This window comes from Equus caballus, chromosome 26 (assembly GCF_041296265.1).
Source record: "Equus caballus isolate H_3958 breed thoroughbred chromosome 26, TB-T2T, whole genome shotgun sequence".
NCBI classification, from domain to species: domain Eukaryota; kingdom Metazoa; phylum Chordata; class Mammalia; order Perissodactyla; family Equidae; genus Equus; species Equus caballus.
The window spans coordinates 36,225,571-36,248,824 of NC_091709.1; the positions used below are offsets into that span (position 1 = coordinate 36,225,571).

Sequence of the window (23,254 nt, forward strand, 5' to 3'; positions counted from 1 at the left end):
AATTTCCTAGGACGACTAAGGAGAAACGGACTTATCTTTAATGCTGTGTAGTGCTCCTTAAGGCCCAAAGAGGAGAAGCAAAAATAATATGATCATGTAAGGATGTTTCTGTTTCTCACACCACTTATTGCTTCCATCCCAAGCATCGTAGTATCTGGGTAGTCATATGATTGGTGAAGACACCAACTGGGTAGTCAAAAGAATGTGTTTGAATGAATCCCCTGGAGGAGAGACGAGATGTTGCTCCTGGAGGAGAGCAGTTACTTTCTTGTGCATCCCACGCTACCCGCAATCCTTCCCCTTGGGTACCACTCCAGGGCCCATATCCCTGTTGGCTTGCCTCATTCCTCACCCCGACTACCCTGCCCACCCATCCCTAGTACCCTAGCGGTCTGCTGCCCTCCTAGGTGCGTAAAAAGAATGTTGGCCAGTGCCCACAGGGTGGAAATGCCTACTTTCCAATGTGAAAGTATGAAGTCCTGGCACCTGGAACTCCAGGGTGTGGACACCACGATCCGTCTCCAACATGGTGCCTGCCTCTGCCAGGCAGCCCTGGGGGAAGAGGATGTTCCCATAACCGGGCCAAGTTAGCATTTGTGAGCACAATTCTGATGTGGTCTGGAGGGTTTGTTTGCCAGAAACATCCCCGTGCACTGCTCTCACCCAGAGATCAGGAGATTCTTTACTCTGTGTCTTTCAACTGCATTTGGGAGCTGAGGCATGAGGCTCCCTCAGAGGGAGGTTGCTTAACGTGGAGAGAACAGGTTGACGTCCGCACGGGAGCACCTCAGCTGATCCAGCCCGGGACTCAAGGTCAACAGGAGGTCCTCCTGTCTGCATTATTCAGCTGTAACACAGTTTGGAAACAGCCCTGCCTTGAGTTCCGCTCTGTGGTTATAACACACAGCCCTCCAAAGGCTGATTCATTTCACAATGACCCTTGGCCATGAGAATGTGCGCCGTCATCTGGGGGTCCTCGGGGTTTCCCTCCACGTTTTTCCTGATTTTATACACGTCTTCTGGGCCCCTGAGGTGACAGGTGATACCCGGTAGGGCCAGCATCCCTACAGAGATATTCCACCAGCTACTATGAGAACATGGCGACTCAGACAGTCTCGTGAATCTGCGCTAAATTCAGTCCAACAGTAATGAGTAGATTCTTGAGAACATTTTACTGTGCTTGGTGTCCTTTTGACCAAAACCAAGTGTAGGACCTCTGTGTTTGTCACGGGCGGGGCTTGTTCCATTTGGGAACCAGCAGAGCAGCAGCGAGGTGCTGGGTCTTTCTGTGGCCCAGCATAGGGTGGTCCACGAGCTTCCACAGAGCAGGTTCATTCACAAAGGAATGAGCAGCCTGGAAAAATTCAGGAGAGAGAGAGATTTGAAGGAAAGCCTTTAAACCAAATGTTCAACAGAAAGCCTGAGCATTCCACTAAGAAAATTGCTCCCCAGGGAGAAGTAGGTCCCCTGCCCTTGAGGTTGGCAAGGGTGGGAATCAGCTTTTTAGTCTTCCCTCGTTGGCCTGTGTTGGGGTTTGGGTCTCCAAGGCCTCCCCAAATGCTGAGCTCTCCTGTGGACTGTGTCGGGCTGTTTTGAAGGACGAGGAGCTGTGACTATGGTTCCTGGTCCCCACAGAGTCCCTTCCAGGCTGACACTCTAAGACACTCTGATCTTGCTCACAGCCCCTGGAGCCTCCACCATGTAGCTTTGCCAAAACTGTCAGCAGTGGTGCCAGTTGAGGGGAATTAGAGGCTGGTTTTCTGATGGGGACCTGGCACTCTTGGGTTGGATTGCTTTCTCTGGAAAGGCAGAGAGACAGGGAGCCGACCTGCTCACCCACGTGCATGTGCTTCCTGTCCTCTTACACACAGCTCATACCAGCGCAAAGGTCTTCCGTGTGCACCCCAGGCCAGGTGGGCAGCTGTCCCTTCCCCCTCAGAGCCCGGAGCAGCCCAGGTTTGGGGTCTCGCCAACACCGCATGTGGTTTTCAAGCCTATCCCTTTTCTACCCCTTCCTTTTAGAAGGTGCTGGACGAATGCCAGAACCAGCGGGCCTGCCACCTCCTGGTCAATAGCCGTGTTTTTGGACCTGACCTTTGTCCAGGAAGCAGTAAATACCTCCTGGTCTCCTTTAAATGCCAACCTAGTAAGTAACTTCTGAGGGGGACAGTGTGTTTGGGGTGTGGGTCCCTGGATCATTCACACCCCTGACAAAAATTCTCTTCCAGTTGGCGTTCGTCCAACTTTGAAACTCTTAGTAGAAATGTTGGGGCCCCATCCCACCCAATTTTTCAGTTTGTGTGTATTTGTGTGTGTGTGTGTGTACACCCACATATCCATGTGCATTCTTACGAATCCTTGAATTTTAAAAATCTTTCCTAATATGTGAAACTCAGTTGTATTGATGCCAAAAATATCAAGGGTGACAGGAGGCTGCCATTGCTGTTTTTCAAAATGAGGACTCGCTTCTCCTTTTCAGAGGAAGTTTAGCTCTGAGGCTGACCCTCAGCTGAAGAAAAGCTTGTTCTTCCAAGGGGGCCTGTGGTGGCACAGCTGCCACCCAAGCCCACGGTTTCAGATCCTTATGAACTGGTTTCTTCTCACTTTCATCTCCAGCAGGGGCTCCCTACGCAGTTTTCTTAAGGAGAAGAAAAGAGGAAGAGGACCTGGCTGATGCAACCTCTTTTATTCTGATTCTTGTACTTTTCTGCCTTGACTTTGGCCATTTCTAATGCACATCGGTTTGGTGATGAACACATTGCTGGCCAAAAATAATTGCTCTTCAGCGAGTAGGTCATGCGTCCAGGCCTGGAGGGTCTGCCTGAGAGAAGCCGTAGGTAATTGTAGCCTTAGAGGTTCCTTGAAAAACTTGTGGAAAAGAAAGCAGTGTTTTAGCAACGACATTTAACAAAAATGTAAGGAATAATAATTTTTTAAATTCCGTGCTCTCCCCCCAACACAACCATTTTCGTTTGTACATTTTGTTCTCTGTTGGTTTCTGCCTCTGGAGTCCGCATTGCCCCCACCCCTGGTGGCCCAGATGCAGGCAGTGAGTGAGGCGCTGGGACCACACACGTGTAACAGTCTCAAGTGCACATCTGCAGAGAAAGCCCTGGGTCCTTCCAGCAAATATCCAGGCTTCTGTCTCAAAGCCTTTCCTTGCTGCGGCCCAGGTACCTCAGAACTGCCCCTAGGCTCTGCCCCCATACTGTGCATTCAAATGCACACTCACAAGTACACCCACATACACACTCATTCACATGCATGTACACACTATCGTACACCTACAACACACACACAGTCACTCCTACATGCATACTGTCACACCCATATATCCTATTATACACGTGCCTGCTGTCGCACAAGTCCTCACACATGCACACACTCACTTGCACGTACACACAGTCACAAACACCCACAAGCAGGCCCGAACTTTGTAGAATAGCCTACCCCGACCCCCAGGAATTCTCATCACCTCCTGCCCCACTCAGTAGACTCTGGAAAATCACTTCTAGGTCTTCGCGTTCTAAATCACTTCCCTCCTGAGGCTGAATCTCAAAAACGACCACGCCTCTGGGCACGCCCTTGACTGCCTCCACTTGCCACCTTTTTCGCTTCCACCCTCCTCCGTGGTGAACAAGATAACCCCTTTTAAACTGGTCCTTGTTCAAAATGTTAACAATAAAACAGTTGGGAAGGATTAGCGATTCTCTCTGTTTATAATTTCATTTCAGCTAATGCTTATTAAGCACCTACTGTGCACAGAGGTTGGGCCAGGTGTTGGATACAGAGAGAACTCGTGTCTTCCAGAAGCTTCCTGGATGGCAGTTTCCAACGTTCCTTCATCCAGTGAGAGTGTACTGCGATCTTCACATAGGCGGTTCCTTCTCATCCTTTAGGTCCCAGGCCAAATATTATCTTTCTCCAGAAAGACCATATCTGTCCAGAAAACATCTAAAGAAGACCCCTGTGCCCTGGATACTGGGCAAGCAGCTCAAAGGAGGAATTGACCTTGGCAGGGGTTCAGGGAAAGCGTTCCTCACAAGCGATGGTGGAGCTGAGATCTGCAGGGGTGTGGGGGTCGGGCACAGAAAGAGCATTCCATCCAGAAGCCTATGGCCGGAGGGGGCAGCGGGCTGAAAGGAGCAAGCAGGAGCTTGGGCCGGAGGACTGGAGCAGGACCTGGGCCCTGATGGCCGCGGAAGGAGCTGGACTCTATCTGTGGGGCGGCATTTAAGCAGAGAGGGTGCTCGAATGGGGTTGGAGGCCCCTCTGGCTGCCCGTGTCTAACAGATGAGAGGGACCGAGCCTGGTGTTTTAGTCCATTTGAGCTGCTATAACAAAATACCGTAAACTAGGTGGCTTATAATCACCAGAAATTTCTTCCTCTCACTTCTGGATGCTGGGATGTCCAAGATCAAGGTGCCAGCAGATCTGATGTCTGCCGAGGACCCACTTCCTCACAGATGGCTGTCTTTTTGCTATAACCATACAGAGCAGAAGGGGCAAGGGACTCTGGGGTCTGTTTTGTAAGGGCATTCATTCCACTCATGAGAGCTCCGCCCTCATGACCTAGGTACCTCCAAGGCCCCACCTCCTAACACCATCACCTTGGGCATTAGGATTTCGACATTTGAATTTTACAGGGACACCAACATTCAGACCCGAGCAGCTTGTGTAACCTGGACATTGGTGACCTGAGTGAACCTTTCGTTGGGGAGGCGGCTCCTATGGCTGCTGTGAACTAGAGGTGGAAGTGCGGCTGTCCCTACATCCTCCTGCCTCTTTTCTGCAGCCCTCTCACCTCCTGAGGTTTTTCTCCTCCATTGGCCCCAGGCCCAGCCCCTGCATGACGCTCTGATCGTCCAGAGGGTCCACGGCTGCACCCACAGCACGCAGAGCCAGCTCTTGTCAGGAGAGCCAGGGCTGCGCATCTCTTCCCACCTCTGCCCGTGTGCAGGGAAGTCTGCCACGATGGGCATATTTATACCTGGGAAATGGGCAAACACTGCAGATCGGAGCTTGTTTGTGTGTTTGGTGTTTGGAGAGCTATTTCACCAGCAATCCTCACTAGAACTTTCTTTTCCCGGAGTGTGCACCATGCTTCACCTCCTCCATAAGTCTCATCCCTTCAGGGAATTTTGGTCTCAGTAAGGCTTCGGGCTTAGGCAGCTCTGGGGTCTTAGCCCTGTCTGCTATGTGATCGTGGGCAGTGCATGGAAACTCTCTGAGGCTCCAAGGCTCCATTGTAATGGAGCCTTGTGCAGAGAGCTCTTGCATAGAGCTCTGCATAGAGCTCTTGTGCAGACTGTAAATGTCCAGTGCCATCTGTAAAATGCCTAGCACAGGACCTGTGGTGGGGTTCAACTCAGTAATTGGTAGCTATTATTCCGATAGGCAATTCTTGCTAAACGTGCGAATGACTGAAAGGCAGTGATATACCAAGGGTGGGAGGGGTGTAGACTGCCCTGGGTTCAGGCAATAGCAGGGTGCACTGCCTAAAGTTAAAAACATAATAAAAGTGACTAGATATCTGGCTACAGGTTCCTATTGCCATGCACTGGCAATTGTAAATAATGTCAGTAATAAAATATTCCCATTGTGACAGATCACTCCCCTTGCCCACCTTTGAAAGGCCGCTGCTTTATGCAAATATGTCTATGTGTTATTAAAGAGGAGGAGGGCAGGCCCGGTGGCACAGTGGTGAAGTTCGCACCTTCCGCTTCTCGGCGGCCCAGAGTTCACCAGTTTGGATCCTGGTGCAGACGTGGCACTGCTTGGCAAGAAGCCATGCTGTGGTAGGCGTCCCATGTATAAAGTAAAGGAAGATGGGCACGGATGTTAGCTCAGGGCCAGTCTTCCTCAGCAAAAAGAGGAGGATTGGCAGTAGTTAGCTCAGGGCTAACCGTCCTCAAAAAAAAAAAAAAAAAAAAAGAGGAGGAAATGGCCCACAGAACTTGTGGCTATTGTCGTCTAAGCAGTCATGGTTCCACCTCTGCCCGGGGTCCTGTCACTGTCCCCATCCCAACCCACAGGGCAGTTGTCGACCCACTTCTAGAAGGCTGTCCATACCTTTTCTAATCTGGGACCGTTGAGCGCTCTAACCCAGCCCGAAAACAAATTCTCCTTCTCCAAGAAAAGCAGCAATTATGCTAGTAATCCTGTTGTTTTTAGAACCCAGAAATGTCACTCTTAGGCGACAGTGATTTAGCACATTCCCAAGGAACCAAGTGACTCAGCGTCACACAACAGTAATCCCAAGCTCGTAATGGGACACTCGCAGGCCCCTCCATTCCAGGAGATGCTTTGCCCATCATCTGGGGACAGATCGTGAAGGCTCTGCGGGTGGGCGTTGGCATGCTCTGGGTGAGTTGGGCTGGCATTGAGGCTGCCGTTAATAAATGGGCTTTAATACCCCAGAGGGATGCTGGCTCATAAATGCATTTCCTGTTGTGCCTTTAAAAAAAAGAAAAAAAAAACCGCAACTCTTAAAATTTAAAAAATTCTGATTAAAAAAAAAAGAAGAAAGAAACCATTCCTGTTAAAGAAGTTTCCAGTTTGCTAAGATAAGGCTGTGTTTTTGTCCTGCCTTCTCTCGCCCTCCTTTTTGGCAAACTCTATCGCTGGAAGGCATTCTTAACATTTTTTGGGATTCTCCTGGTTGGAAGGGTGCTTGAGCTCTTTTGGTGTCTGCCCATGCCCTCTGTTCAGCATCGAAGGCCGTCATTCGCTCTGGGGCTTTGAAGTCAGGCAATATTTCAGTGTTGGGGGGATTTTGGAGTTACTCATAAAATGCCCTGAAAAACTTGTACCAGTGCAGATATGACTCACCGAAATCAAACCATCTGATGTCAGAATTGGAGTCAGTGTTCTTTTCATTTAGAAAAAGAAAACAAAACTTTTCTTGGCTCTAAGTTTAAGCTGTTGTGTTAAGATTCCAGTTAGTGGATAAAGGGCATTCTAAACATTTGCTTAGTCACCGCTTCAATTTTCCCCCCTCTGATGCTTCCTTATGTGTTGGGGTACTCGGAGGGGGGGATTTTCTGAGCATCGGTGACCTGGTTTCTGCTCCGCACCTTTCGTTCATCTTGAATGTTCCCATCATCACGTGTTAAAGAACAGCCAAGGTTTCCCAGCACCGGAGCTGGTGGTCATCTTGAGATCCTCAAAAGTTTTCCTTCGTGCAGCCTGAAAGTTTGACCTCACTGTGGCTTCTCTGTCTAGGGTAGAAAGGGATGGGAATTTACAAGTTACAGAAAAGTGGAATTTCTATTTAGAAATTATTTTCTTGCGTGTTTTAAGTTTGGGGCTTAAGCATCATCGGTTCTAGGAGACAAGGTCCCCAAAGTTCCCATCGTCACCCTGATGTTAACTATTCACACCTTCCTGTAAGGTTCAGGTGGGAACTTTCAAATTGGTTTGATTGCAACCCAGAGTAAGAAGAACACTCTATGTTTTAGCCCAGCGTAACACACGTACAACTGAAAAGTTTTTGCTTTTTTGTGGGATGTTTTTGTTTTGTTTTTTTGGTGAAGAAGATTGGCCCTGAGCTAACATCTGTTGCCAATCTTTCTCCTTTTGCATGAGGAATATTATTCCTGACGTAACAGCTCTGCAAATCTTCCTCTATTTTGTATGTGGGATGCCGCCACAGTATGGCTTGATGAGCAGTGTGTATGTCTGTGCCCAGGATCAAAACCCACAAACCCCAGGTCACCGAAGCAGACCATGTGAACTTAACCACTACGCCACCAAGCTGGCCTCTAAAAAGTTTTTTTAAAATTATAAAATATTGTTTATCCTTTTTTGGTGTGACACACTTTGATATTTTCTAAACTATTCTTTATTTTTTAAAATTACTAGTCACAACTCATTAAATTGATTTCATGACCCATGAATGGGCTTCAGATCACAATTTGAAAAACTTTGGCTTGTGGTGTATCAGGGAGCTGGGATCAGCCTGCATCACTCATCCAGGAAAGAAGAGAAGTGAGTGCCGGCGTATGTGTGCGTGTGCATGTGTGCGTGTGTGTGTGTGTGATGGCGCGGGGGTGGGGTAGACTGGTTTCCCTTACTCTTGACACACTCTCCCTCTGCATCCCAGGCAGCCCCTGACGACCCGAGCAGCTCCCGTAGTTTAGCTCTTGTTTGCTTGTTTGGCTGAAAAATGTGCCCATGGTTGCCATTTCAAAGTAGAAAAAGCTAGGACAGAAGGTGATGGAGTGGCTAGCTTTTTTCATGATTTTTGTTTACGAAACGTTGATGGGAATGAGAGAAGTGCACATACAAATAAGTGACCATGGTCCCCTTTGTGTTTTGCTTTGCTTTTGCAGAGTTTCAGTGGCAGCCTAGGGAAAGATATTTATAACATAGAAGAGACAAGACTTAGCATCCAGAATATCTGAATCGCTGCTCCAAACAGTTTCCAAAAATTCAAAATACAACACGCAAAGGATATGAAGACCTGTTTCCTACATGGGCTGTTTTGAGTATTAAATTCACTGACCCTTTTAAAGATCTTAGAAGAAGATGGAGTTCAAAGGAAGTGCTCAATAAATATTCACTATTGTTATTTTAAAAATATCTTTATGGGGGTATCATTTACGTAGTATAAAATTTGCCCATTTTAAGTGTGCGATTCAATGATTTTTAGTAAATGTACTGAGTAGTGCGGCTGTCACCACAGTCCAGCTGGAGAATATTTCCATCATCTCAAAAAATGTCCTTGCCTCCATTTGCCATCATCCTCCAGTGTTCCCAGCCCTCAGCCTCGGGACAACCAACCTGCATTCTGTCTCTATAAGTTTGCCTTTTCTGGATATCTCACGTAAAGAGAATCGTACGCTATGTGTTTTTGTGTGTGTCTGGGGTGTTCACTATTATTACTTTAAAAAAATCAAATTTTATTTACTGAACATTTTTATTCATTAAATAGTTTTTCGGTACACTCTTTAAGAAAAACTGATATTTTCTTCAGCAGTGCATTTATAATGTCAACTCCGGATGACATTGCAAAGGGAAATTTTACTGTGGCACTCAGACGAAACAAACAAACAAACTTGTCACGAACTTCTCTGGGAACCACGTATGACCTGGTTCCGATGGTCCTGACCTAGGACGTCGCGTCAGCCCGAGCGGCAGCTGCTGCTGGTTCACCAGCTTTGGGGCCGGTTCTTTATCCTTCTCTGAAGAGGGACGCTTCACAGACTCCGTGACTTGACTTTCCCCCTTTCCTAGCAAAGGAAATAATCTGTGTTTATATCACCTCTTTTTTAAATACATACATGGGACGCTAGAACGTTCTGAAGTTGGGGGTGAGGGTTAACCGGGCCTCTGCAGAGGTTAACCTTCCATCAGGCAGCTCCTGGTCTTTACCTGTGTGGGTCCCAAGCTAACTAAAACTTAGGGAAAGGTTCCCTTCAGTGAAGGAATGTGGGACCTCAAGTTGGGAGAGAGAGAAACCTCCTATCCGCCAGGACCTCGCCCGGCCAGCCGTGCCTCCTTCCCCTGGCATCTCCCCGCCATTTGCGCTGTAGTCTAATTCCTGGGTCTTTGCGCTCGTCGATGGGCTCTCCCACCCTCTTCCTGCAGAGGCTTGGTCTTTCAGGGTCAAAGACCCCCACGGGCAGCCAGGGCCCCCCCGATCGTCCCTCTCAGGGTGCAGCTCCGGGGGGATGAGCGGCTGGGATGCAGGCAGAGCTCTCGATTCCTGCCCAGGGAAGCTGATGGTGCCGCCACTGTTTGTTTCTGCTTCAGATGAATTAAAGAACAAAACCGTGTGTGAAGACCAGGAGCTGACGCTGCACTGCCACCCCTCCAAGCTGCTCAACATCTACTCTGCGGCCTACGGCAGGAGGACCCAGGAGAGGGATGTCTGCGCCCCGGAAGCAGAGCAGCTCCCCCCCTTTGGTACATGTTTACGGGTGGCTATAATCAGGGTGCTTCTTCCCCAAGAAGGAGGCCAGCAGCGGCCAGTACGTGGACTAGAGGGAAAGTCGAGGGCTGGGGGGAACCACCCACCACGGTCAGGCCTCCTTCTTCCCCACATTCCCAAATCCGTCGTTCAGTCATTCCACACTGAACAGTTATTGAGTGACTGCTGTATACGGGGCCTTGTTCTAGGCGTGGGGGAGGATTCAGTGACCAACACAGAGTCTACATGGAGCTAGCTTTAGCAGTGGACAAAGGGGCAATGAGAAAACAGATGGTAAATGAGCTGATTGTTGTATTTCGGGTGCGGGTGAGCGCTAAGGAGAACAGCGTTTCGGGGAGTGTGCTCAGGGAGGACACATTCTATGCTGTGAGGGGCAAGCTGCGCGGACACTTGAAGGAGGAGAGAGAGGGAGCCTGCCCGTCCTTGGGGGGAACCAGGTAGAGAGAAGAGCCGGTGCGAGGCCCTGCGGCTGGACGCAGCCAGCGTGTTCTGTGTGGGGAAGAGTTCAGCGAGTCGCTGTTCTTAGAAGTCTGCAGTTTGGAGCTAAGAGACGATGGCCGAGATGCGGGCCTGACAGCGCCACCCATCCAAGTCATCCTCTATCATTATTACTATTATTAATTATTATTGTTATTATTATTGTTATTTTGGTGAGGAAGACTGGCCCTGAGCTAACATCTGTGCCAATCTTCCTCTACTTTGTATGTGGGATACCGCCACAGCATGGCTTGATGAGCGGTGTGTAGGTCTGTGCCCGGGATCCGAACCTGTGAACCCCGGGCTGCCGAAGTGGAGCACGCAAACTTAACTGCTACTCCACTGGGCCGGCCCCCATCAGAGATAGCTCTTTATATATATATCATATATACATATATCTTTATTTATATATATAGCATATATATATGTATCTTTATATATATAGCATATATATATCTTTATTTATATATGTATCTTATATATATATCTTTATTTATATATATATATATATAACGAATGAGAGAGAGAGATTTTAAGAAATTGGCTCACACACTTATGGTGACTGGCAAGTTTGAGATTTGCAGGGCAGGCTGGCCGGCTGGAAATTGAGGAAAGAGGTGATGTTCAATCTTGAGGCTAAATTCCACAGGACAGCTGGCTGGAAACCCAGGTAGAAGTTCTATGTTACAGCTCTGAGAAAAATTCCTTTTTCGGGAAACTTCAGTCTTTGCTTGAAGGCCTTCCTCTGATTGCTTGAGGCCCGCCCACATTATGGAGGGGGACCCGCTTTCCTCAAAGTCTGCTGATTGACATGTTAGTCACAGCTTAAAAACACCTTCACAGCAACATCTGGACTAGTGTTTCACCAAACAACCGGGCAGCACCATAGCCTCGCCAAACGGACAGTTACAACTAACCGTTATGCACCCCAATCTGTGGTGGTGAAACAGCCTGCTCTCCACCCCCCATATTATCAGAGAGGACACACCCAGCTGTGAAACAGCCTGAGGAGTTGCTCTTTATTCTTCAAAATCTCAAATGAGCTCCTTCATGTATTAAACTGCTCCAGTTTATTCATGGATCACATATGAAATTCTACATGAACTTTAAAAAGAAATTCATATATAAGTAATATCTTGGATGTGAAAAAGAGCATCTTGTGACCTGACTCCCCAGGCAAACTCTCAGGCAAGATGGGAGAGAACGAGAGAGCAGATCCCGGGGACCATGTGCCGCCAAGGCCCCTCGCCTAGCATTCTGGGAAGGAAGGCCCTTCTGTCGAGGGTGGACCGGGCTCTGGAGGGGCAGCCCTGCAGACCACAAAGGCAGGCTGAAGCGGGCATCCAGCTGCTCTTAATTAGATCTGGGGGGGAAGGCTCCCGTCCTAGCAGGCTCGGCTGCCAAACAGGGCAGAAAGGTACTTGTGAGGGTGGCTCCCCATTGTCAATGGCACACCCTCGGCCCGTGCCCCCACAGTGACCTGTGAATTCCTGAAACGCCATTCCCCCTCTCATATAACACCTGTGTGTGCAGTGTCTCACTCCCTCCTCCCTCATTCCTGGTGCTGCATTGAGTCAAGGGACCGTGGCCTGGCCATTGAGGAGCCTCCCTACTCCCAGGCTTGTCTTTCTCGCCAGAGTGGCTGGAGGCATCCTTCTAAAAGGCAGATCTGACCACTGCCCTTCTGAACATCCAGCTCCCCATATTATCTGATCTCCTTGGCTGGATAAGGGATGCTTAGTGATCCGACCCATTTCTGCAAAAAGGGACCCCAGTTTTTAATATTGGGGCAGGGCACCCCATTTCTCAGGCTTCCTAAGTCTCAGTTAGCCACGTGTGTTTCAGGAGGCAGCAATAAGTCACATCTATTTCAGCTGTTCTTTTGAGCGGACGAAGTGGGCCAGCCAAGTAGGTAGTTCTGTATGTAGAACAATGATTGACTCTCGGAAGCTCGCTGCCGTAGCTTCCTGGAAAATTGGACGGGAGTTGGGTTTAAAGGGAAAAGTAATCAGCCAAATAAAATGCTAGCAGACACTGTGGCTCAAAGACAGGTTTCCATACAGAGTTGGAGGAATCCTCAGATTGGCTCTGGTAACACAGTGAATGACCCTTGTTGACATGGAAAAGGTCTGTGAGTGGAAGACAGTGCCCCTTGCTTAGCTGTTCAGTTTGAAAAGCATGAGCCCTGGCAAAGTCACAAAAACAGCCTGCCCATCCTTCTCCCCTCCCTCCTGCCCTCACAGTCAAGTGTTCCTGTCCATTGCCCCGTGAGTACGCCTGAGGTTGGGGATCCAGCCCGTCTGCGTTGGTGAGCCACTGCCAAAGTGCCACAGCCCCCTGGCCTGTGCTCTGCGGTGGGAAGATGCTCCCAGGGGGGATGACAGGGCCCTTGAGAAGGCTCAGCTCATCTCATCACCTGGAGAGTGCCTGTTCGTCTCACCCCCCAGCCTCATGCAGAAGGCCCTGCTCTGTTCTCACCTTTTAGGCTAGCGCTCAAGGGCAGAGCCGTGCCTGCGTGCACAAGTACAAACCATGCGCTGCCCCTGCCGACACATTTCTCTCCATCGAACTGAATGCTGAAAAGAGTTTCCTCCTTGGCCCAGGTAAACTGTGCGTGAAAGTTTAAACTGCACTTGGCATGGGTGCCCTACAAAATCATGTGCTTATCCCTCTTGTATAAACAGACTTTCACATCACCCACTTTGAAAAGCACGCTCTTGACCCTCTGTCTCCCACCGGCTACCCATCCCCTCCCTCTGCAAGTCCTGTGGGCGCCCCCCACTGCGTCATTTCTGATCCAGCTACTTTGCTCCCAGCCTGCTCTGGGCGTCTTACCTGGACCATCTGGCCCCTCCTGCCTGATCTCCTGGCCTCCCTTCTCCCTGACTCCCTACCCTCCCTTAGTTTCTTCTTCACCCAGCAGCCAGAGGCATTTTATTTAAATTTCATCTGATCACGTCCCCTTCCCATGCCGCTTCCTAGAGCCGTCCACTTTGCCCATTGTAATTAGAGTAAGTCCAGTCTCCCAGCTGTGGTCTTGCCGGTCTCCTTCCCTCACTCTCTCTGGAGCAGTCCGCACCCATTCATACCCTGGGGTCTTTGCACAAGCTCTTCCTTTGGCCTGGAATGTCCTCGCCCCAGGTCTCTGTGTGGCCAGCTCCCTCTGGTCGTTTGGGAACCAACTCAGATGTCAACTCCGAGAGGTTTCCCAGGGAACCCTGCCAGCACAGCATTTAGTCCCTGCGGTCCCCTCTCGAGCTGTCCCCCGTTTGATCCTCTTCGTGACATGGAAATTGTCACTTATGTGTGTACGGTTCATCTCCCAGGAGAAAGTAAGCCCCACAGAGATGGTGTCTGTCCCTTTGCTGTGGAACTCCCGCAGGTGCCCGGCACCGTGTAGGAGGGCCCACATGAATACTGAGATGTGTGGATGAGTCAAGGCCCCTCGGAAGGGAGGCGCCCCCACTGGGCCCTGCAGGTGGACAGCTGCCGGCCGGGAATGTGGGTCTGGCTTGTCACAGCTTCCACCCGCTCATGAGATCCTGGAAACCCAGACTTTTTTTAAACATGTGAAATGTTCCAACTTTTTAAAACACTGGGCCAGCCAAGCAAAACATGCCTACGGGCCACATCCGGTCCATGGGCTGCCGCTGTGTGATCTCTGCTCTGAGTTCCCAGTCTTTACTGTGGCTCGGCCACAGCGCTTTGAAGAACCCTAGAACCGGGCCGGAGCTGGGTAAGATGGTTGCCTGAGGTCCGAGGGGTCGGTTCTCCCCGTGCGCCTCTGCAAGGTGGGGGTGTACTTTTCCTCCTGAGGATAAGCGGAAGTCTGGTGAAACCCCGGATGCTTCAGAGTCTGGTACCCCGTTGGGAGCCCACGTGGTGAAGACCGGTTGGGCCTCGGTGAAGCTCTCCAGGGTCAGGAGGCACAGCTGAGTGTGGCTTTAGCTCTCAGATACTGAGGGAGAGCATTTCCAGTTCTTTCTAAAAGATGATTATTATGGTTATTGTTCTTCTGCACAAGCACCATAACTACACTTAACAGAAATAAGAAAAAGATTCAGCCACAAATTTTACCCATCCGATGAAAAGATTTTTCTTTTTTAGGATGTTTTCCAAGCCCTGGTAGATGAGCAAAGAACAGTTTTTACATAATGGCAAGTCTAAAGCAGATACATTGGAATTCTGCTTTTAAATTTAAGTCTGTATCATGGGTATTCTCCCATGTGGCCCACATAATCCTAACAATGTCAATCACTTCCTAACATCTTGTTGAAAGGATATAGTACATAATGTACTTAACCATTCCCTAGTGGCTGGATTATTTCATTGTTTCTGATTTTCAAATATTATAAATAATGTATAATGAACTTGTGCTTGTAGCTTTCTCTTTCTTCTGGATTATTTCCTTAGGATACATTCCCAGAAGTTTTAGACCAAAAGAGGTCATAGCCCTGGGGTCGGCCCGGTGGCACAGCGGTTAAGTTCGAGCTCTCCGCTTTGGTGGCCAGGGGCTCGCCGGTTTGGATCCCAGGCGCAGACCTATGTACTGCTCATCAAGCCATGCTGTGGTAGGCGTCCCACATGTGAAATAGAGGAAGATGGGTGCAGGTGTTAGCTCAGGGCCAATCTTCCTCAGCAAAAAGAGGAGGATTGGCAGTGGACGTTAGCTCAGGGCTAATCTTCCTCAAAAAAAAAAAAAGAAGGCGTAGGCTGGTTTACAGGTCTTCATACATATCACCAGAGTTCTTTCCAAAAACTTTTTGTACCAATTTATATGCGTAAACAGCGGTGCACAACTGTGAGTTTCCCTACAACGTTGGCAGAGTAATGGATGGTTTTTCTTCTTGTTTCCAATTTAATAGTTATAAAGTGGTCTTTCTGTATATTTTTTTATTTGCCTTCCTTTGAATATTAATGACCTGGGACATTTCCCATGTTTTTGTGGTTATTGGAGTTGCACACATTGTCTCTCGAGGCTTTGTCCTTTTTTTGTGTTGGGATCTTTATTTTTTTCATAATTTTTATGAGCTCGTCATAGAGTAGAGGTATTAACCCTTCACCTGCTTTTTCTGCTGTCGATCTCCAACCCCACAGTATATTTTTCTGAACGTGTTGTTTGGGTCTGTTATACAGGGCCAGCTGCTCTTTCAATTCTGTAGACTTCCTATGTAGGGTAAGTTCAGGAGGAAGGAGCTGAGTGGTGGTGAAGAGGGGGACGCCCCAGGTGGGAGTCGGGACCTGTGCGTGTGAGCCCCTGAGTCGTGTGATGCCATCATGCTCCCACAGCATCCTCAGGGCTGCCCGAGGCCTGGCTCTCAGGACCAGCTCCTACTGGGTATTCCCAGGGTGTTGGATGCTCACACCTGTCCTCAGCAAGGCTCTGAGTCTTGGCCCAGAGGAGGGTGAGCAGAGCCTCCACGTTCTGTGTGTGTCGCCCTAAGCTGGGCCCATCTGGAATGTGGGAGGCAGGGGAGGCCGTGGCGAGGCGTTGGTCACACAGCACGGCCTGGCCCTGAACGTTGCTTCCGTGCCTTTTCCTCATCATCACACACAGAAAATTAACATTCGTATGGCACAGTGGGGGAAAGGGAGGTGCTGCCCAGTGCCAAAATCAATGGCTGGGGGGCAGCCCGGGGATACCTGTGTGCATTGAGGGGTGAAGTTGGGAAGTTCTGCCCTGAAGATGCACTTGGCCTCTGGGCACAAAGGTGACAGATGCTGGGCTTCTCTTCAAGGCCGTAAACTTTCACTCTCTTCAGGGTCTTCCCAACTTATGCCCAAAGCCCAGTCCCAAAGCCACTCCCACATTGTTAGGATTTTTTTAGCCCAGCAACCCACTTCTAAGTATCAAAATGTGTATATATTTTCTATTGCTATGTAGTGAAATACCTCCAAATTTAATGGCTTAAAACAAAAACCAACGTTTATTCACTCAGTTTCTGTGGGGCAGGAATTCTGGGGTAGCTTATTGGGGCAGTTCTTGCTCAGGGTCTCACCAGGTCTGGTGAGGTGGCGGTTGGGATGTTGGCTAGGGCTGAAGTCACCTGAGGGCTGGGCTTCCAGGGTGACTCAGTCATGTGGCGGACAGGTTGGCACTGGTTGTTGGCGGGAGGCCTTGGTTCTCCCCACATGGATCTCTTGAGTGTCCTCATGACATGGCAGCTTGCTTCTCCCAGAGCAAGTGATGCACAAGGGCAAATGGAATCGACACACTGTCACCTCTGCCATAGTCTACGGGTCCCACAGACCAGCTCTGATACGTTGAGAGAGGAGGCTACACGGGGTGTGAATTCCAGGAGGTGAAGATCATTGGGGGCCATCTTGAAGGCTGTTATGGGCTGAATTGTGTCCCCCGAAAATTCCTATGTTGAAATCTTAACCCCCAGGACCTCAGAATGTGACTGTGTTTGGAGATAGTGTCTTTAAAGAGGTGACTAAGTTAAATTGAGGTCATATGGGTGGGCCCTAATATGACTTGTGTCCTTATAAAAAGAGGAAATCAGGACACAGATGCATGCAGAGGGAAGACCATGTGAAGACACAGGGAGAGGACGGCCGTTTGCAAGGCGAGGAGACAGGCCTCAGAAGCAACCAACCCTCCTTGACACCTTGGACTTGTAGCCTCCAGAACGGAGAGGAAACGAATTTCTGCGGTTTAAGTCACTCGGTGTGTGGGACGTGTTAGGGCAGCCCTAGCAAGCCACTCGAAAGGCTGACCACCACAACCACCAAATGAAAAGGCAGAGCGGTGAGGCCGATGACCAAGCCAGCCGTGAGACCGGCTTCAAAAAGTGACATCTTACAGTCACGCGAATTCGAACAAAGTAGGTCTGGGGTCTGATCTTGAGGGGGCTGACCCAAAGACGTTTCTGAAAGATCTTCTAGCGAGTCAGATCCATCAGGACTCATGCCTCATCTGGTGGAAGAGAAACCGAAAGAAAGGTATGAAAGTGATTGATCATTATTGGCTCCCAATGAGTAAGAGAGGAGCCGCCTCTCAACCCCAGAAGGGAGTGAACCTGCCACAGACCTGGGCGTGAAAGCAGGGCTCCAGAGCCGTCCCCTGGCTGGGCAGCCGCTGTGGCCCGTCATTTCCTGCTGCAGTTACATTTTCTGGGTGGGCTCCAGAGATTCTGTTTCCTTACTAAGAGAGTGAGAAAACCACACACTGGGCCTCAGAGGCTGGGCTAAGGCCATCCCAAGGCCAAGTGTGGTGGGCAGGCCAGGACTTTTCAGCCAAAGATCAAGGTGCCAGGGGCTCCCACTGCCAAGACAGAGTCCCTTAGGAGCAGCAGCCTCATTATCTAAATAAACACAGGTTGTAAAGAGTGATTAACTTCAGTTTCACGTTAAACGGTAGCCAAAGAAATAAAAATTAAATGGTTGAATGTCTTGTTATCACACGTATTGGGGTGGAGGGTAGTTTGCCAGGAAAGAGAGGGCGCAAACAAAATCAGCCTGGGAGGGAAATAACCACTCAAAAAAAAAAAAACCGTGCAAACGGTTCAGAGCTCAGTGTCAACAAGGAAACCGTCAGACTTGAATCAGACCTGAATTACCTTGGGCCTCTTCCTGAAACCACACAGTGGGCTCCTTCACTCCCGTCCAGGTAAATTCCTTCCGTCGCAGGGTGGCAGAAGCATGCGGCTGTAGCTCACCCTGGGCACAGACCTCCTGGGTCAGAGAGGGCTGTGGGCTTATAAACGGGAGTCTGTTTTTTTTTTTCTTCCTCTGTTAGCCTTCAAGAATATGGTCAGGCACATGTCCTAAGAAAATAGAAGCTTCCAGGGGCACTCCATACAGTTCTGGCAGGAGCGTGAATTGGCACAAATTTTCTGGATAACAGTTCGGCCGTGTGTATCAAAAGCCTTAGTATTTTGAATACCTTTTGACAAAGCAATCTACTTCCAAGAATTCCTGTGGAAACGGCCATGCTTGTGCACACAGATTGAGCTCTAAGGATGCTGCATGTAGAACTGTTTATGATGTTAGAAAATGGAAATCACCTGAGTGTCTCCAAGGGGATATTGTAAATAGAGCTGCTACATCCGTAAAATAAGAGACCATGCAGCTCTTTAAAATGATGCTCATGTTAAAACTTTCACGAATATATTTAATAAATGGGAAAAAGTAGCACGCAAAGTAATATGTGTATGATCCCCTGAGGGGGAAGGGCATTTATACATAGAAAAGTGACTAGAAGGATGTTCTTTAAAGGTGAACAGTTCTTTTCTTTTTTGTTTTTCTCCTTTCTTCTTCTTCTTCTTTTTTTTTTTTTTTGGTAAGGAAGATTGGCCCTGAGCTAACATCTGTTGCCAATCTTCTTCTTTTTTTTTCTCCCCAAAGCCCCACTACATGGTTTTTATCCTAGTTGTATGTCCTTCTAGTTCTTCTGTGTGGGATGCCACCTCGGGATGGCTTGATGAGCGATGTGTAGGTCCATGCCCAGGATCTGAACCAACAAACCCCTGGCTGCCGAATTGGAGTGTGTGAACTTAACCACTGTGCCACCGGGCTGGCCCCAACAGTTTTTTTCTTGATAGTGGGATTTACTGGGGATTTTTATTTTCCTAGTTTTGGCATATTTTGGCATATTTGGCAAGATTTTCAAGTTTTCAACTATAATCATATTTATCTTGAAACAGAAAAAACAGTAATAGTTTATCCAACTTCTAAGAATAGTTCCATAGTTCAGACTGTTACTTCTTCCCAATGCAGAAAGCTTGTACAGAAATTATATATCCCATTCTCAGATCTCTTGAGATTTAAGGGGTTTTTTTCAACTGATAAGCATGCTCCACTCAGAACCCCAAATAATACAGAGGCTCCTAAAGACAGCAAAAATATCCAATTTTTGGATCCTGTGCATCCAAAAAAAAAAGCAATAAAAAAATAAACTAGAAGAAAATTCAAAGGATATATCTTTCCTCCTAGATAAACTTTTCATGGCTCTTGGGGCCAATTGAGTTATACAAAAGAGTAGTTGATTATGACATTGTGGAAAATTTTACATGTCTGAAAAAATTGCCTCAGAGACCCTCATATTTAAAAGCTGTCTTCTATCCAGGCATGAATTTTATTTTACTTTTTAAGAAAGTTTATTTTGCTCTCTTTCATTTTAAAGCAATGCAAACTCACAAAAACTTGGAAAGTATCTTAAAATTTATAGGGGAAAAAAATTTTTTTTAAAGCCCACCTCTTTTTTGTCACCCAAAAATACCCTGCTACCATCTTGGCAATTCTCCTTCCAGTGTCTTTTTTTCGTATACGCAGGTTGGGGGTGTAATATTTAGTTCTGATCATACCATGCCATATATGTTTGTTTTCACTTAGGACCAGAGAAGGCATATAATTTAGACTGTAAAGTGTCCACGTCCCGAAGGCCTTTTTCGGAAGTCCCATTTTCCCTTTGAACGTAAGGTGGCCTGACGTTGGTGATGGTATCTGGCATATATTGGGTGCTGGCACTGGACAGCTAAAGGCAGGGTTTTATGTAATAGTCACGCCAACCAACAAGTCAGTTCCTCGTATCTTCATTGACCAACTGAGGCAGCTGGCTTTGCAAGGGGGCTGATGTGCCCACTGCTCCATCCCGCTCCTTGCAGCTACCACAGGCAGAGGGCCTTCTGGAACCTTGACCCCAGCAGATCTTTCATTCAAGCTTAGAGACAGCTGGTGAGAAAGGCTAAAGTTTGTGTGCATTTTGACTTCTGCAGTTGCCTCGTACAAATCTCTCAGAAATCCAGTGGCAAAGGTATCCTTGTGTCACGCAGGAGGAACACAGTCTCGGTGAGTCGAACAGTCCCAGGTGCTGGGCACACCACAGGAGGGGTACACCCCCTTGCCCGCCAGGGGCTCTCAGTCTGATGAGAGATGCGGGCGTCAAAGCAGCTGACATAACAGCATAACACACTGGGAGTGGCACAACCCTCCCCGAAGGCCCCTGCTCCATGCTCCCCCCTCTCCACGGGGGGTCCCCCTCTGAATTCTGGAAACCACTGCTCTTGCCCCTTCAGGCTTGGGGTGGTGGCATCTCTCTACCCGGGGGTGCTGCACCATCCTTTGAGGTGTTACATATCCTACTGACACCTCTGTCCAGTCCCTTTGTTAAGCTCTCTTTACGTGGCCCAATTGGAGCCATGGGTGGCCTGTTGGGACCCTAACGGTGCCCCTTGCTCTTTCTGCTACTCCTTACTCTTCATAAAGACGTACTAGATGCTTCTGGCTCTTGGTATAGACGGACGCTTAAAACATTTCATTAGAGCTCTGTTGGCTTCTTGACTTGGTGTGTTTGCCTTTCTTTCATTCCTGAGGACCCACCCAATTAGGTCCTGCAAGATGCATCCTTTAGACTCGAGTATCAGAAGCAGTCAGAGAAAAGATGGACCAATTCCAGGCCAAGGGAGTTGCTGAGAAGAGCTGACCAGGGACCAACACAAGGACGACAGCTCCCTGAGTCCCTGAGAGGCCGCTTTTCTCAGCATAGATTCAAACTCACCGGCCAGGCGCCCCCACAGAAAACACTTTCTAAAGCCAGCTGTAGGAGATGTTTGCATTACCTGATGTCCAATTCAGTCCACTAATTCCTTCATTAAATACAGCGTTGTTGATGGCCTGCTGTGTGCCCCAAATACCCGATTATCAGATATTGTGGAAGAGTGCGTACAAAATCAATCAGAACCTTCATGCATATATTCAAATCAAGTGCTTTTATGATAATGTTCCTCACCATTTGTTGAGATATATGTATTACATACGTTTACGCATTTAGCTATATAACAAATATATATACATTTATGTTTACACATATACATATATATACATGGTCCATGACATATACATATATATTTATATATGTAAATGTTTAATATATACATATTACATAAACAAATATATATTATATGAATAATATATATATTTAATTGTCCTTTCCTCAAGAGCATTGTCTTTCCTGGGGCTGGCCTGGTGGCATAGTGGTTGAGTTTGTGTGCTCCACTTCGGTGGTCCAGGGTTCGCACGTTCGGATCCCGGGTGTGGACCTATCATGGCTTGTCAAGCCACACTGTGGCAGCATCCTACATAAAATAGAGGAAAATTGGCATGGATGTTAGCTCAGCGACAATCCTCCTCAAGCAAAAAGAGGAAGAATGGTAACAGATGTTAGCTCAGGGCCAATCTTCCTCACTGGAAAAAAAAAAAGAGCATCGTCTTTCCGACTTTTTAGTGTTTAGCCATAGATCCTTCCTTTCAACTGGATTCTTTCCCAGATCTCTCATTAATTAAGAGATAAAGGTGGAGCTTCCTGAGATGTGAGCTTTCCTGCCTTTCTCGACCTGTGAGGTCCCCGGGTACCTCCTCAGAACCCAGGGCTCCCTGGAACACAGTTTGCCTGCCTTGGAAAATGCGCTCCTGTTTACTTGCTGAGGGCTGCTTGGTTCGGATGCTGTGCTCACCCATCTGACTCACACGTTTAGCCCTTTTGTCTGGGTGTCACCTTTTAGCTTAGCTGGGCCACGAATTCGTCTCTGACTTACAGGCTCTCACTTATCTTTTCCTGAGCCTTTTCTCCCAGCAGACTCCTTGGTCTGTGATTTCAGCCCTACTCTCTCTTCTGTGAAGGCTTCTCTTTCTCCTCCCATGAGGCCCACTGAGCATCGCCCTGACTCATCGTCCTCATCACCCACTGTGTGTGCTCTGTCCACGAGTGGCTGACCCCGCTGGAGCAAGTTCAAGCCCCCTGCTGCCTGAGACCCTTTAAATTCCTCCTCACTCCGTAGCGAGGGGCTGGCTCTTGCAGAACCACAGAAACTCTCCTCCCTTGGTGATTTTTTTTACCCAACGGGCATTGGCTATGGCTCCACCTTTCCAGAGCCCAACCCACTTTCTCCCGTGGCCCATTCTGAAACCATCTGATGCCCTCTTCTTCCCTCTCTTGACTTTCCCCTCCTCTGACCTGCCGCCTCTCATTTTCCTCCAGCTGGGCCACATCTTTTACACGCGCCAACTATTCTGCGCACTTGAAACTTGCCTTATGTTAATCACTGATACTCTCCCTTAAGAACCTTCTCTCTCTAATCCCATTGTCCTGGCTCCTCACGTCCTTCCCCTTCAGCAGACTCTTAGGATCCTAATTTCTTCTTCACCACAGCCCAGCCTCTTATCATCTCTCTTCTACCAAATGGTCTGAACTCATGGTCTTCCCAGTATCTTTTCCTATTCTTGTCTAAATAGAGAAATCATATTTAAGGGCCTAGTCTTTAATGTCGATCAGATAAGGGTCTAGGGCTCTCACTACCCCCAAGCATTGAGACCTTGGGCAGGTTACATAGCCTTGCTAAGCTTTAGCCAAGGTAATTAACATTAGCTGTTCTAACAAACAACTCAGCGCCTTTACCCAGGGAAGGGCTATTTCCTGCGCACAGCACAGTCCGATGCGGCTTGGGGAGCTCTCCTGGGTGGCTCTCCTCAGCCGTGGCTCAGGGATCCAGGCTTCCTCCACCTCGTGAGGCTTCAGCATAAACAGGGAAGGAGCATGGTCATACTTTTAGGAGTTGACTCTGGCAGCATTGTTTGAGTTGATCGCCCTAAGGAGACTAAAGAATGGATGTGAGACTGTTGATTTTACTGTTGTCCTTGACTCCTAACTTCTTGTCTCTTTCCCCGTGTCCAGGTTTTTACCAGATGTTGCTGCTTCCTCTATGCCCCTATGAGACTTTTGTGGCTCAATATGCCCAGGAATAAATACTTATATTTTTGTTTGCTATGATATTATGATTACCTGACTCCTTGCTTCCAACATCTCTGGTCTCCGTTTAATCTAAAAGAGTTCTGGGAGAAAAG

At 48.3% G+C, this 23,254-nt stretch overlaps 1 protein-coding gene across 14 annotated transcripts in view; it reads left to right on the forward strand.

The window, feature by feature from the left end:
* The window catches only part of EVA1C (eva-1 homolog C), a 117,741-nt gene that overhangs the window by 35,506 nt on the left and 58,981 nt on the right, over positions 1-23,254 (forward strand). For 10 of the 14 annotated variants that reach the window (XM_023630023.2, XM_023630014.2, XM_070252509.1 and 7 more), the window contains exons 3-4: positions 2,023-2,146; positions 9,757-9,909. In XM_023630023.2, coding sequence (XP_023485791.1) covers positions 2,023-2,146; positions 9,757-9,909 — 277 coding nt within the window. The remainder of the gene's footprint in view (positions 1-2,022; positions 2,147-9,756; positions 9,910-23,254) is intronic. The other 4 variants (XM_023630015.2, XM_070252506.1, XM_070252504.1 and 1 more) reach the window with 2 other exon arrangements.